Genomic DNA, 15,902 nt, shown 5'->3' on the forward strand with positions numbered 1-15,902 from the left:
GCCTGTTGTTTGGCTGTTTATTAAAGCCATAATCTGTCATTCATTTTTCTGCTCCACCACTTTAACTTTTTTTTTAAAGCTAACAGGTACTTTAGAAATGTATGGAGCTATGGATGCAATAACTGATAGCCTATGACATCAGCACGATTTTGAAACATATTTTGAACATATTTTGAAACTAACATTGTTGTGTAGGCCGACCTCATATGACAGGGTCAGAGTTGTAGTAAATTCATGAGGGATTTAATAAGTTAAAAACGTCACAAATCAAATTTAAATGACCACTGAGAAGCCTTAACCTTTTCAGATTACACAGGAGTAATTTTCAAAGTGAAGAATGGTTTTCAACATTCTATAGTATTTATGTGGAGCGGAGGTCACACATGTGCAATACATTTTCTTTGGCACTAGGGGGACACATATACCTTGATACTTAAAAAACAAAAACCTGAAATGTTCTGTTTTCCACACAAACAGGTGTGTCTAGAGATGTTCACCCTTTCAACTTTTAGTGGAGTTAATTCAGAGCCAGAGTTAAGTAAATGACAGATAGTGAAGAAACATCATAACCTGTCAACACTGGGTAAAAATGGATAGACCATTATTATTGATAATGCACTGAATACATTTCCCAGTGAGCACTGTCCAACGCCGATGTCCATACACATCTAAAAGACGTAATTTTGCTCACTTGGTGAGCACTGTCCCATGGATGTCTGAAATACGTCATTTTGCTTACAAGGTTGGATAAATGAAACCAAAACCGAAAGTGTGTCTATCCTACACTCAGATAAAAAGTTGCTATATAGAACCTAAAAGGGTTCTTTGGCTGTCCCCAAAGGAGAACCCTTTGAAGAACCCTTTTTGGTTCCATGTAGATCTCTTTCCACAGAGGGTTCTACATGGAACCCAAAAGGGTTCTACCTGGAACCAAAAATGATTTTTTTACCTGGAACCAAAAAGGGTTCACCTATGGGGACAGCCGAGGAACCCTTTTTGAACCCTCTAAGAGTGAAAACTTGATAATCTAGTTTTATCCCTTAGGGTAGGTAGGCACACCATGTCATGGGATTCCCCATTGGGCTCAATATAACTGGACTGAGGATGCTGCCAAACGCACTGCCACTGACAGACACTCACTTCAATGACTCATGCATACCTCCGGATGAACTAGGGGAGAGAGGAACATATTTCTGCCATTCAATTCTGGAACGGTACAACATCTCAGAAGACATTGTCTCCTTGGATGGAAATGGTGAGCCAGTGTATGTGTGTGTGTGTGTGTGTGTGTATATGTGTGTGTGTGCGCACTGGCGCACGTATGCGTTTGTATGTGCCTGTCTTTTACATCTTCAGTTGAGGCTTAAACAGTATTTGAAAGTTATCCATATGTCCATGACATGTAACCTAATTGTACGTCTTGTAAATATGTTTGTTTATCATTCTCCGAAGACTAGAATAACAATCTGGTTAGCGTATGATAACTTGGCTGGCCACAGAGACCACATAATAAATAACCTCTCAACCGAGCGCTTTCAGAAGTTTATGTGTTTGCATGCCTAATTGTTTACAGAAAGGTACAAGGAATTTATAACCTCACTATGTGTACAGCTATTCCAAAATGAGCAACTGCCAACATGTGGGAATGACAAGCCACAAAGAAGTAGGACCCAGTTGTTCTGATTGATTAACAATAGATGAAGAGAGGGAGAAGAAAGAGAGAAGAGAAAGATAGCATGAGAGAGAAAGGAAGAGAGAAGTGACTTAATGGAGATAGCGAGAAGGTGTGTGAGAGAGAGAGAGAAAGAAAGGAAGAAATAGAGAGAAAAATTAGTATGATATTGGAGGAATTACGGCGAGAATGGACTTCCCAATCCCATATAAGGTATTTCCCTAAAAAAGGGAAGGGGGAAAGCAACAATGATGCCGGATATTCTCACAGGATGTGTTAGCCCTGGACCAGCACTGAAAAGGCGCAGGGTAGAGCCGGCTGTGTGTGTGAGTGTTTGTGTGGGAGTGTGTGTCAGTGAGGATGTAAGATTACCCACAGGAGCAGCAGCATGAGCAGAAGACTGCAGGGGAAAGTAACCATTTCGAAGAGAGGTAAACACCTATGGACAACGATAATATGCTGGCGTGTGTGGTTTCTATTACTTGCTGGTTAGGGTGAATGGTAGGAATGCCTTGGAGAAGGGTAGAAGGGTCCTCAGCTGTGCAACAGAGGGCAGAGGACAGGAGACTGAGATACTTAGCAGTGGCGGTTGTGGAGTAGGTAAAGACATGTCCTATGTAAAAGAGTAAGGGAGAGAATTAGAAAATGTGTGGATTGGTGTACAGGTGAATATATGAGAGAGAATGTGTAAGTTATGTTCTAATGGGCTATTGTGAAGTCTCTGAGGCGAGCGTTGTTCAATGAGGATTCAAAGGGTATTTCCCTGTTACCTGAGTGATGTGGATAGCATCGTGCTCATGTCAAAGAAAAGTCATGCAATGACAGTCTTGCTTTATGCGGTAGATGTATGACCCGACAATTCTATTAATTTCTGCAACTTTTTCATTCTACCTAAAAACAGTCTGAGACCTTTGAGGCTTTCTACAAAAGACACATAGGGCACGGAGGGAGAATCATACTTTCATCTCTGGAATTCGTTTTAGCAGTCACATTATACTATTTCTGGTGAGGCAGTAAATATCTACGATTTTAAAAAGGTCAGCACTTCAGCTGTAAGAACCAAAACAAGTCATTGTTGTTGGTTAAAGACTACCTTTGTTCCAATAATAATTAATAACCTTTTAGATCTCGGCTTGAGTGATCAGTGGGAGATTCCTTTTGCGTCACTTAAGACTAAAAAACAAGCCTGAGAGGAATAAGAACTATATATAGTGGCATGCTAAAATGTTTTACGTATCCACTACACTTACTCTTATTTAGCAAACCAATCTCTCTCTTACTCTCATTCCTTGAAATATTGTAAAGTATTCCAAATTTTCATGTAGGGTCATATTGTGACTGATTAGGTTTAACTGCTTTAATGTTGGTGGACCCCAGGACCCCAGGAAGAGTAGCTGCCTTGGCAGCAGCTAATGGGGATCCTTAATAAATAGAAAAAAAGTTTGCAAATGTAATTGGTGGTCAGCAGACACCAGAGACATTGAGGTAACAAGCGTAATCATTTTCATGATTTAAGAAATCATCACAATTTAACTCTCACAGGATTTAATATTCCTGCAAAGTATTCAAAGCAAAGCCTTGTATGTGCGGGCTTCCCAAAATGAACCAAGACGTTCTCAGTTAAGATCAGTCATGCATTTTAAGTACCAGCGATTTGACGTCACAAGTGGAATAAATGAACAATGACAAGTCAAACAAAGGCAACCGTGTCCAGAGAAACAACTTCCCTGTTAGGAATTCCTCCTGTGGATGGTCTCATTTCATGTCATAACCCCATCATTGTGTTTCCTGCACTCATGTCTGCTCTGTCTCTTCTCTCCTCCCCTCTCTCTGTGTGTCACAGCACCATGGCAGCCTACCTCTGGCTGGTCCTGGCTATCGTCAGTGATGTGGCAGAATCCTTGTTACATCCCTCACGCCAGCTCTCCCAATGCCAAGTGGTAAGTGACCCTGAACTGAGTTGCCGCAGTAGCAGACTTTTTGAATGTTTTCATAGCTGTCAACCACAAATAAGTATGTCAGCTGAAACTACGTAATATGTAAACTATGTAACTGCCGTGTAAAATATGAATACATTTCATTTGTAATGCACTTTTCACAAAGTGTTAGTGTGTGCAATACAATAAATAGGTATTGGGGTACTTATTTTAATGTGGGACCCCTGATTATAGTTACATAGAGGGGAGGAATAGTGTTGATAGTTGCTGATAACTGATGTTTCTGTTATCGGTTTTGATAGTATCCTATGTTTTATTGATAAATCTGAGTACTACAATACTGCTTGTGTGTACCTTGATGTTATTATCTGAGAGGTTTGGCAGTTTTCTCACAAATCTCTCATGTACTGTATATCCAAAATATATTGGTTACTTTTGAATTCTCCGGTGGCAGAGAACGTTTCTATTGAAGTCTTGTGATATGAAACCGATCCTTGTTGTTATTCTAGCCATGCTGTTTCCTCATGCTCTGAACAGCACATAACAGAACACACAGTTTGACCACATAACCCAAATGTAGTCGCACCTACACTGTTTCATTTTGAGATGGAGAAGAATAGGCATGTGTGTGTGAGAGTGCGAGATGAAAGTAAACTATAGCCATAGAGGAGACACATGTTCCATTAACTCACAGCTCTGCACTGTGCTTGTGATATCTCAAATCACTTTCAGACAGTGTGTTCAACTCTCATCCTCCAAGCACCTACATTAATGTACGTTTTTAGACATAGCTGGACATAAAGTCGGACTCCTCTTGGCGTCTTCCTTGGGTAGACTGGCTGACTAACTTCCTCTGTCTAAATGGTTGCCGTGACAAATGTGTCATCTCGGTCTAGCTCCGTATTTGGATGAAGCGGCTCTACGTCCACAGCTCCTTATATTAAGGAGCTGAAAGCCCCAGGGCTGCTTTCCATAAGGGAATTTTCCCTCTCTCAGGAACTATCAATCTGGACCTGATGTTACACAATTTTATTTGATAGTCTTTAACTAAAAGGAGGCTCTGGCATACAGTAGCTTTCTGCCCTGAGTCCATAGAACATTAAAGTTCTTTGGTGTTTTCCTTCTCTAATTTTTCCACCCTCTGCGAAGACACAAGAAAACAATATCTGATACGAAATTCATATTGCTGTAGTTCTGGGAATGTATTGCATTCCTGACTACTAACGACTAAACTGTATAAACAGGCAGGATGAATTGGAGCTGAGCAGGAAATTGGCTCTTTAGACTGCAAGAACTGATATCATAGCGTGCCAGTTTGAATGGAATGGACTAGAAGGAGATGTTTTCATTTTTAGAGGCAGTGTTCATTGTTTATGCATTCTCTAAGTTTTATTTCATAGCTTTGGTACTATTTTCACAAGTATGTGATGCATTTTCTAAACTCTTAGAACAAAACTACAAACTGGTGACACTTTTAACACAAAAGCTTTCATTGTGCATACATTTTGTTTGTAGACATCTTTCACAGTACAACCAATGTTTACCAAAATAATAAAGAAAACACAAAATACTAAGGCCAGGGCGTGACACATATTCTATTCTTATTTTCAATAAAAGTGCCTCCAAAATGACAGGTCATTATTTACCATACATTTCTATTGGGTACAATATAATCTGAAATGCAACCAAATCAAAGAGGAAACACGTCCAACAAATGTGTAGAGTCACAAGCTTGATGTAGTCATTGTGTGCTATGAATATGGGAACAAATACTTTACTTTTGACTACTTTACCACACATACAGTTGAAGTCGGACGTTTACGTAAACTGAGGTTGGAGTCATTAAAACTTGTTTCTCAACCACTCCACAAATGTATTGTTAACAAACTATAGTTTTGACAAGTCGGTTAGGACAACTACTTTGTGCACGAGACAAGTAATTTTTACAACAATTGTGTACAGTCAGATTATTTCACTTATAATTCACTGTGTCACAATTGCAGAAGTTTACAAACACTAAGTTGACTGTGCCTTTAAACAGCTTGGAAAATTCCAGAAAATTATGTAATGGCTTTAGAAGCTTCTGATAGGGTAGTTGGCATAATTTGAGTCAATTGGCGGTTCACCTGTGGATGTATTTCAAGGCATACATTCAAACTCATTGCCTCTTTACTTGACATCATGGGAAAATGAAAAGAAATCAGCCAAGACCCCAGAAGATAATTGTAGACCTCCACAAGTCTGGTTCATCCTTGGGAGCAATTTCCAAATGCCTGAAGGTACCACGTTCATCTGTACAAACAATAGTACGCAAGTATAAACACCATAGGACCACGCAGCCGTCATACCGCTGAGGAAGGAGACGTTTTCTGTCTCCTAGAGATGAATGTACTTTGGTGCAAAAAGTGCAAATCAATCCCAGAACAACAGCAAAGGACCTTGTGGAAATGCTGGAGGAGACAGGTACAGTATCTATATCCACAGTAAAACGAGTCCTATGTCGACATAACCTGAAATGCCGCTCAGCAAGGAAGAAGCCACTGCTCCAAAACCGCTATTAAAAAGCCAGAATGCGGTTTGCAACTGCACATGGGGACAAAGATTGTACTTTTTGGAGAAATGTCCTCTGGTCTGATGAAACAAAAATAGAACTGGTTGACCATAATGACCATCGTTATGTTTGGAGGAAAAAGGGGGAGACTTGCAAGCCGAAGAATACCATCCCAACTGTGAAGCACGGGGGAGGCAACATCATGTTGTGGGGGTGCTTTGCTGCAGGAGGGACTCGTACACTTCACAAAATAGATGGCATCATGAGGCAGGAAAATTATGTGGATATATTGAAGCAACATCTCAAGACATCAGTCAGGAAGTTAAAGCTTGGTCACAAATGGACAATGACCCCAAGCATACTTCCAAAGTTGTGGCAAAATGGCTTAAGGACAACAAAGTCAAGGCATTGCAGTGGCCATCACAAGCCCTGACCTCAATCCTATAAAAAATGTGTGGGCAGAACTGGAAAAGCGTGTGCGAGCAAGGAGGCGGCCTACAAACCTGACTAAGTTACACCAACTCTGTCAGGAGGAATGGGCCAAAATTCACCCAACTTATTGTGGGAAGCTTGTGGAAGGCTACCAGGAACATTTTACCTAAGTTAAAGAATTTAAAGGAAATGCTACCAAATACTAATTGAGTGAATGTAAACTTCTGACCCACTGAAATTGTGATACAGTGAATTATAAGTGAAATAATCTGTCTGTAAACAATTGTTGGAAAAATTACTTGTGTCATGCACAGTAGATGTCCTAACCGACTTGCCAAAACTGTAGTTTGTTAACAAGAAATTTGTGGAGTGGTTGAAAAACAAGTTTTAAAGACTCCAACCTACGTGTATGTAAACTTCCGACTTCAAATGTATATGACCATGTATTGCAATGTGAAACATGTACAGTATTTCTAGATGAAACACTGATTAAGATTGGTGAATAAGTGACTGTATGATTTTGTGTGTTATACTTAGTCAATTAAGTTTTGAAACAACTGTCTTTTTGATTATCTGTTTGGAGTTTTGTACTAAGAGTTGTGAAAATGTACCACATACTTGTGAAAATTGCACCAAAGAGATTAAAATAGAATAATAAGTAGATGGAAACATCAAGTTGGGGTTTTACGGATGTGCTGTACCGCACTTTCTTTCTCTTTCTGTTATAACATCTTTAGATATTATAATGATATATGACCCATGATAGGTTTATTGTATATAAACAATATAATCATATATTGTTATGATTTGCAGGCTATTTCAATTGCATATGAGTTAAGTTATTAATCAGAAATGTATAAGGTAACATTTGTTCATAAAAGTCAGAAGAAAGCATTCAAAAAGCTTGACATTTAGCAAAAAAATGAAGGAAGGCCTGCTACTGACTTCAAATGTATGCCATGAACCTAAATCCACTTTGTTTTATGTGAGTTGAGTGTGTGTGTGTGTGTGTGTGCGTGTATGTGTGTTTTATGGGCTGTATTTAGAGAGAGGGCTTATGCCATATGGTTTAAATTACCAGCCACACTGATAAGTTAATAGTTGAATGTTTGAAATAATAATGGAAAGAGACTCTTTGTCCACCAGGCGTTCTGAAAATCCCTGGGTGGAAGAGGGGGTGTAACAAGAGCTTGTTTTATGAGGTGAAAACCCCACAACATGCCTAACAGTCTCCCTTGACTTGAAAAACACAGATACAATGGCCCATAAAACAACTCTCTACATGTGCACAAACCATTTGGTTTGTGAGAGTGAAAAGTGTCAAGGTGACTTGCGGTCATTTGGGAGTGTGCAGTGGTGCCGTGAAGTTCAAAGCTCATGTAGTTATCTCTCCTTGTTTTGTCCACAGGTACAGGATGATGTGTACTGCAACGATCTGAACCTGAGGACTGTTCCGGCCAAGCTTCCTTATGGCATCCAAAAGCTGGATCTATCTCGGAACCTTCTACAAAACCTTACCCAAGAGGTTCTATCAATCTACAGCACCGTTCATCATCTGAACCTCCACTCCAACAAGATCCAGTTCATCCAGCCGGGTCTGTTCAAAGACATGACCAATCTGCAAGTGCTGGACCTCTCCAGTAATTACTTGGATGTTTTTGCTGTTTTGAAAACCAGCATTGGGCCTCTTGCGGCCGTGAAGAGGCTTGACCTCTCAGGCAATGGCCTGTACACAGGGATGACCGACTTATTTCTCAGTGAAGCCCCAGAACTCATTAACCTTTCTCTGAATGGCAATAGTATCACCAAAGTGGGCAAGGATACCTTTTGTGGATCTTTGGCCTTGAGAAACATTGACCTTCACAACAATGTCATCTTAGAGATCGATGATGGAGCATTTGACTCGCTGATCCATCTGTCCGAGCTTGATTTGTCCATTAACTCCATCACTTGTATCACTGACTTCAACCTTTCCCAACTGAAGGTGCTGAACCTCAGTAGGAACAGCATGGAGTGCTTCCAAACCACAGACTCAGACCTAGAGTATGAGCTCCTCTACCTCGACCTGAGGGAAAACAAGATCCACTACTTCCCTGTTCTCCCAAGAAAAAACAAGCTCATGTACCTGGATTTGTCCAGGAACCGCCTGATGAGCATCAACACCACGGGGACAGCGGATGAGATGGAGCACTTCAGAGACACGTTTGTGCCTCACACACAGTCAGGTGGAACCAGCCTACACCAGGACCTCTCAAGGCTTATGTACCTCAACATGAGCTACAACCAGATCAATAGCATACCACAGTCTTTCTTCTGCAGCATGGTGTCCCTTGAGCACCTCAACATCAGTAATAATTGTATCAGGACCTTTTCTGTAGATCAGGAGAGCCCACTGAACTCTCTGAAGACCCTGGACCTGAGTTACAATGCCCTACAGAAACTCTCGTTTGGGGAGAACACCCTAAGGTTACTGCAGGAACTCTTCTTACAAGGGAATGTTCTCAGAAACATGGACTCTGGACCGTTCCAAAGACTGCCCAGCATCAGAGGCCTTCACCTCCAGCAGAACTACCTGAAAGTCTGCCCCTCACAGCGAAAACCACCACAGACAGACCACAACTCCCAGGATCTATCAGGCTGTGTCTCCTTTGCATCCATACCAAGCTTGCACTTCTTGAACCTCTCTGGAAACAGTATCGAAGTTCTGCCACCGTATGCCTTCAATGGCACCATGCTCAGGTTGCTGGACCTGTCCCTAAACCCAGGCTTGGATATTCACCAGAATTCTTTCTCTGGTCTGGAGAACTTCCTAACTCACCTGTCATTGAGAGAGAACCACATAACAGAACTGAACACAGACCTTTCCCTGCTAAGCAGTCTCAAATTTGTGGACCTGTCCACCAACAAGCTGAGCACTCTCCCCTTGTGGAACAAGGAGCCCTCCATAGAGTCCCTGAACCTGCAGAACAACAACCTAGTCACCCTGGAGTACGACACAGTCGTGGTCCTGGAGCGGACGCTCAAAACCCTTTACATGGGCTCGAACCCCCTCAGTTGCTGTAGCAACCCCCGCTTCCTCAACATGCTCCAACGCTCCAATGTGGTCGTCCTGGACATCGCCACAGTAACCTGCCATTACATGGAGAATTCAGAGCTAGTGGAGTTGAACATTAGGAGCGTGACGCAGGAACAGTGTCAGAAGCTGGACAGTAAGAGCGCTAGCATCATCGTCATTGTGGTGATGGCTTTGGTGCTGATCGTGGTGCTGGTGGTGCTCTCCAAGGTGTGCCACCTCAGAAGGCGTAACCTCAACAGTAGCTTCAGGGCCTGAAGAATGTGTCCTGTGATTGGGGAGAAAGAGATGCTGGAAATGTGTCTCCTCAGAGGGACTACTAAGCAGAGAATTTTCAATGTGAAGTGTGCACTATTTCCTAATTTTAACTCTGGAACATGGCAGCCAAGTCTTCAAGTTAAAAGGAAAAAAAATACACAAAAACCATGACCACAACAATATGACTTTATTAGATTTTATCATCCAGGAAGTACTGTGACTCATTTTGGGTCAGATTTGTGGTTTATAGAAGTATCATAAATTGAAGATGTTGTTCTCTTCTTCTAGGGAATAACAGACAGTGAAAACCCAAGAGTATGAATGTGTTCACTTTTCATATAATTAGCATCATCATGTGCACATACAGTTTATAGACATTTAGCCATTTCCACTTGGGCAAAATATTTTATGACTGCACAGGGTCAGAAAATATGCATTACATTTGCTGATCCAGATTTATGGCCAAACACCAAGGCCTCTCTTTATCAATGCTGTAGTTTGCACTTTCATTTGATTGTATTTGTAATTTAAAAAAAATATTAACCTGCTTTTGAATGTGTGTTTGACGCCACTAAATTACACTAAGTAGGGAGCACATAATGCAAACATGCCATGTGCCATGTAATGGCAGAGTGGAGAGCCAACTAATTTCAACATCAGCACATCATTATGAAACCACAGGGTTTGAAGGTTATGGCTGCAGTTCTTTAGATGACTGTGACACTACAATAGTATACACTTAGTGTTTTATAGAATTTACAGTTCCTATTTGTGGGACATAAATAGGAAGTACTGTATAGAAGTGAATTGTTTCACCCTCTGTAGGATAGTTACAGTGAATATTATTTTCATAACAGAATGTTTGTATTTTTCACTGGTAGATGTACAGTAGGTATGGGGTGGTAAGTGGAGACCAAAAACAGGATCGAAGCAATAACTCCAGAGGAAGCAGTACTGTTGGAACACCTGCAGTAAAAACAGAAATGTAGCTTGTTTTAACAGCTTGTAGGCCACTGCAGATACTTTTCCTGCTTTTGATGAACTCACTCTCGAAAAAGCCTGTACTAAATAATTACGCGCAATTTTACCACGCTGGGTTCCAGCAATGTGGTTTTCCCTTGATATAAAATATATTTCCCCTCCCGAAATCCTCTCTGGTTGCTACCATACATGGAGAGGCTGTGAAGGCAAATGAGCGGTTTGATAAGTTAAGTGATACAGTGGATCAGTGAGGCTTTAACAGAAACAAGGACCTGTTTTGTTTCACTGGAGAGAAGAAGCCTTTTTAATGCATTCTAATCTGGCCCTTAGTTCTTTAGGTTTTCTCCCTACAATATGTCAGTTGAATGACAGAGCGGAGTGAGAGAAGATAACACCAACCCAACACTTTCTTCACAGAGAATTTGGCAAAGCTTAATCAATGCTGTAGTGAACCCCTGCCAGAAAAGCATTCAGCTTTTTCCACCACCATCTCCATGATCAACTTCATATCAATCAAAATCATGTAATTGCAAGGATTTGAGACAATCAATGTTGTTTTTGAAGATAGATTGCTTTGCTATTCATGTGGAAGCTATCCATGTTGCATTTGTTCTCGTAAAGATATCTTGCCCTTATTATCTGCATAGGCCTAGCCCACAAGACCAATCATGAACACTAGAAATTCCCCAGTCATGGATTGTCCTTACCCAACACTTGCCCCAGCAGGCCAGTGAGAATGATGAAGAGAGCTTGTGACAAGAACAATGCAGTTACAAAGTGACAACAAGGACTGACCAACCTGTAGAGAGTTCATTGAATTACATTTGTTTTAGCTTTCTGCCTTTTATATAGGACATTGTTACATACATACTGAATTCACACAGTTGTCATTCCTATTAAGTCTGTATTACAGTGCATTTCTAAGTTGAATGTCATAGAAGGTAGGATATGATTCCTTACTTTATTTTGTAATGTTAGGGACTATTTTAAACAAGAAAAACAAGCCACGGGAAATCCCTGGTGAGGAAAGTATGTCCTAAACTATATTAATAGATATTTATTTCAGAGATAACACTAGAAGAAGAGCAGTTCCATCCTGTTTCTCACTGTGACATGCTGTGTCACAGTCACTGCATTTGGGGTAACCCTCTTGTTCTGCTTTTTTCCCGCTCCTATGACTAAACTTCAAGTGAAATCGACAAAGGTCAAACTTATGTATAGAGATGACAAGATAAGTCACCTGCTGCTTGAAGTGACATCCACCATTGACTACAGTCAATGACCAACATTTTACATAAATTGACACTACAATGATAATAAAATATCATAAGTCACACGTGTATCAACATGTTAGGTTGGCCGTTTGGATGCCATGCAGGCAAGTCAAAGCTACGGCTGTGCATGTTACAGCTAATAAAGAAAGAATATTAGCATAAATGGAGAATGGTTTTGATGGTGTTATGTCAATTTCGTGACAGTGTTACGTACAGTTTTATGCAATGTTAAATTGAAGTTGCACTCTTGCTTCTGTGTTTATCTGTTCACTGTGTTTTACATGTACAGCATTTGAAGGATATTACAATGAATATATTATGAACTACTGTAAAATATATATATTTATATTGTTTGTATTTTCTTAAGTAAATTATCTATGTAACAGAATATATTGTCTTAGTTTTTTATATGAGCTTTAAGAGCTATGCAACTAACCAGAATCATTTTCATTGGGCACAAAACAACCGAAAAAAGAGGAGGGACTACCTGGATTTTGTCCAATAAGAAACACTCATTTGTATTTTCTATTTAATGTTGTAAATCATTTCCCATAGAATGCCCTAAATGAACATGAACCAGGTGATTCATTTTCCTGAGCAGATGAGACAGGGGCTTCTAATGCAATTGGACCAAGTCTCTCTTGGAAAAGAGATATTATCTCAATGAGAAAAAACCTGTATAAATACATTTTTAAAAACCCTGTCATGGTTATGGGAAGACTCTTAATAATAGAACTGACACCGTTGCCAGTAAAAGTTTCTCTGATTTGTTTCCCTGGGCACAGTTAGCACAGTGTACTATATTCTCCACTGAGAACAGTGGCCTATCATCTCTATTTGTATAACCTAAGGGGCTGAGATCTGCTGATCTGGCAGTCATACAGCAACACAAGTCCCCTCTGACCCCTCAAAACAGGATGCAGGCTCATGGGAAAGACCTCAGGACACATAAATATAAACTGACGTCTTATTGGCTGATTCATTTCCAAATGGACCAACCCCTATCGGTTTGTTGTGTTGTTTTGGGTTGCTTCCTTCTTTTGTTGTGTTCTTATTAACCTCTCACTGTGGTTAATGCCGCATGGTGAAAAGGTGTGCTGCAAGATTCCATTTCTAGTAGTGTGTTTGGATCCTGTCATGGTCAAAAGTGTCCATGCTTACCCACAGAAACCAGGGGTGTGTGTGTGTGTTAAAATAAACCATTGTTTCTGAGGTATTTGTGAAATAAAGCCTGTGTTATTGGATGTGACACCCACAGGGATCATCTTAGTAAGATTATACTCTTTTGTCCTGAAACCCTAAAGGAGCACACACTTATTTTGTGCATCCTTTCAAAGCCTGAGTTGAATGTTGCACTTTAGGCCCTGCACTTTTTAATTCAAATAAATTCACCCAACTCCTGTGTTAGATTGCTGAGGTAAATTCCAAACTGAGGGCCAGCGAAAGTTACAAAGAACCAAACTTGGTTCTTATTTATTTGGTTACATGTACTGTACCATTACCTCACCGATAACCGTTTGACGATTTCTTTAATAAACTAGACCTTTCTTTCAACATGAGCACAAGGGCTTGACAGCTCTATGTCTGGTAGTGTGTTTAGGTGATCACAAACTCTGGAAATCCCGGAGTACCAAAATAAGTTATTGGAGCGATCATTACTACTAAAGTAGTAAGCAGGGTGAGTGTTCTATGTCATTACTCACGCTGGCCCCAATCCAAAGGGCCCCTATTGATTGCGCAGTAAGGGCCACTTTTATAGACTAGTGACATAGAAACGTATGTGTGTTTGTGTGTGTGTGTGTGTTCGTATGTTCATGTGTGCAAACATGAGTGTGTGTGAGCATATTTGTTTGTTTGTTTGTTTGTTTGTTTGTGTGGGTGTGTGTGTGAGGCCTGGGGAGGCTCACCATCACAGACTGAGTGCTTCCTTCCCTAGGCCCCTGTGACCTGTGACTCAAAGATCCCCCATAAGCAGGACAGGCAGTTAGGTAATTTACAGTCTGAGCAGGCATTTGGTACATGTACCATGAACCTATCAGAGGGAGCAGTATTTGATGTTGGGTGGGAAATGCCTGTGCATCTGTGTCATGAATGGCGATAGGAGGGACCCCACAGTCGATGAGCAAAACGATTCACATATTAGTAAGGGCGTGTCATCAAAATATTTAAGCCACAGTAAAGCTTTCACTTTCTGCCAAGTCACCCCAAATGTATAAGTAATGGTGAGTGTGTATATAACAGATAAATAGCGCCTTGATTCAGATGTTACTCAGAAGTCAGATGTAATGTCTCAAAATAGTTCCAACTCTTTGGCCTTCCTTACAGTAGTGTACTGTTTCAATAACAGAGGTAGGTGGATAATGTTATTCTGCAAAGCAGACAACTAATTTCTTAAACACAATAGAACATGTTATGTCTTTGCTGCTATACTAACTGTCATGTCATTATCCGCTCTGCAAATACCAGGATTTTGTGGTTTTCCCCATCTAACCTAAACAATGTGAGGGATGACATTGAAACCTCAACATACATATATATATATATATATATACATATATATATATATATATATATATATATATATATATATATATATATATATATATATATATATATATATATATATATATATACATATATATATATATATATATATATATTTGGTTACATAAAGGTGGGCTTTAGTGCCGCAGGAGCCCCAAACTAAGACTGTTTACATGAACTAACAGACGTAATCTACATCCTCATAATCCAAAATCTGATTGGCAGGAAGATCCAAACAACTGCTCCAGACTCAATTTGTTTGAAAATTGTGTCTCCCATCCACCCAAAGTGTCTAGCAGTCCCACGCTGGGGAGTTAACTCCATGTTAAGTAACCGACAATCAACACTCTGTACGTGCATCTCACAATCCAGGCACACAGTATTACACAGAGCCATGACTACATGGAACTCTATTCCAAATCAAGTAACTGACGCAAGCAGTGAAATTAGATTAAAAAAACTGATTAAAAAACACCTTATGGAACAGTGGGCACTGTGAAGCAACACAAACATTGGCACACACACACACACGATAACATACACACTATACATACACATGGATTTAGTACTGTAGATATGTGGTAGTGGTGGAGTAGGGGGACTGAGGGCACACAGTGTGTTGTGAAATCTGTGAATGTATTGTAATGTTTTTAAAATTGTATAAACTGCCTTAATTTTGCTGGACCCCAGGAAGAGCAGCTAATGGGGATCCATAATAAATACAAATACAACACTTCATCAGGAAGACCTCGGGTGAATCTTAAAAGTCCTTCCTCAATTCCTTGAATCTATGATTCCTTGACTACTTGATCTCCTTCTCATAACCTCATATCTTCTCCTTCATTGCATTTTGAGGAGGTCGAAGAATCAAGGAATCCAGGACAGACTTTTGAGATGTACCCCTCAAGTGTCTTTGCTTGATGGCAATTGGAGGTTTGTCCTAGGGTTTTTACTGCTCTCTGGAATTGGTGGTGGCACTGGATTGCTATCCTCTGACGTTATCCATGTTCCTGGCGCCAATACAAAGTGCTGTCAATCAGCCACACCACAGGCAGCTGGTGACACCTTATTGGGGAGGATGGGTTCACAGTAATGACTGGAACATAATTAATGGAATGGTATCAAACACATTAAATAGATGGTTTCCATGTGGTTTCACACATGGTTTCCATGTGTTTGA

At 40.3% G+C, this 15,902-nt stretch overlaps 1 protein-coding gene across 2 annotated transcripts; it reads left to right on the forward strand.

Annotated features, from left to right (window-relative positions):
* Nucleotides 1–1,063: 1,063 nt before the first annotated feature.
* On the forward strand, nucleotides 1,064–13,394 carry LOC109892932 (transforming growth factor beta activator LRRC32-like). Of its 2 annotated transcripts, none has more exons than XM_020485829.2 (3): nucleotides 1,064–1,255; nucleotides 3,516–3,612; nucleotides 8,001–13,394. In XM_020485829.2, exons 2-3 carry the CDS (start codon nucleotides 3,520–3,522, stop codon nucleotides 9,921–9,923), a joined length of 2,016 nt encoding a protein of 671 aa, XP_020341418.1. In that variant the 5' UTR covers nucleotides 1,064–1,255; nucleotides 3,516–3,519; the 3' UTR covers nucleotides 9,924–13,394. The 2 variants fall into 2 exon arrangements, with proteins under 2 accessions (XP_020341418.1, XP_020341417.1); XM_020485828.2 differs by lacking the exon at nucleotides 1,064–1,255 and adding an exon at nucleotides 1,339–2,103.
* Nucleotides 13,395–15,902: the final 2,508 nt, after the last annotated feature.

The sequence above is a fragment of the Oncorhynchus kisutch genome, linkage group LG6 (assembly GCF_002021735.2).
Source record: "Oncorhynchus kisutch isolate 150728-3 linkage group LG6, Okis_V2, whole genome shotgun sequence".
NCBI classification, from domain to species: domain Eukaryota; kingdom Metazoa; phylum Chordata; class Actinopteri; order Salmoniformes; family Salmonidae; genus Oncorhynchus; species Oncorhynchus kisutch.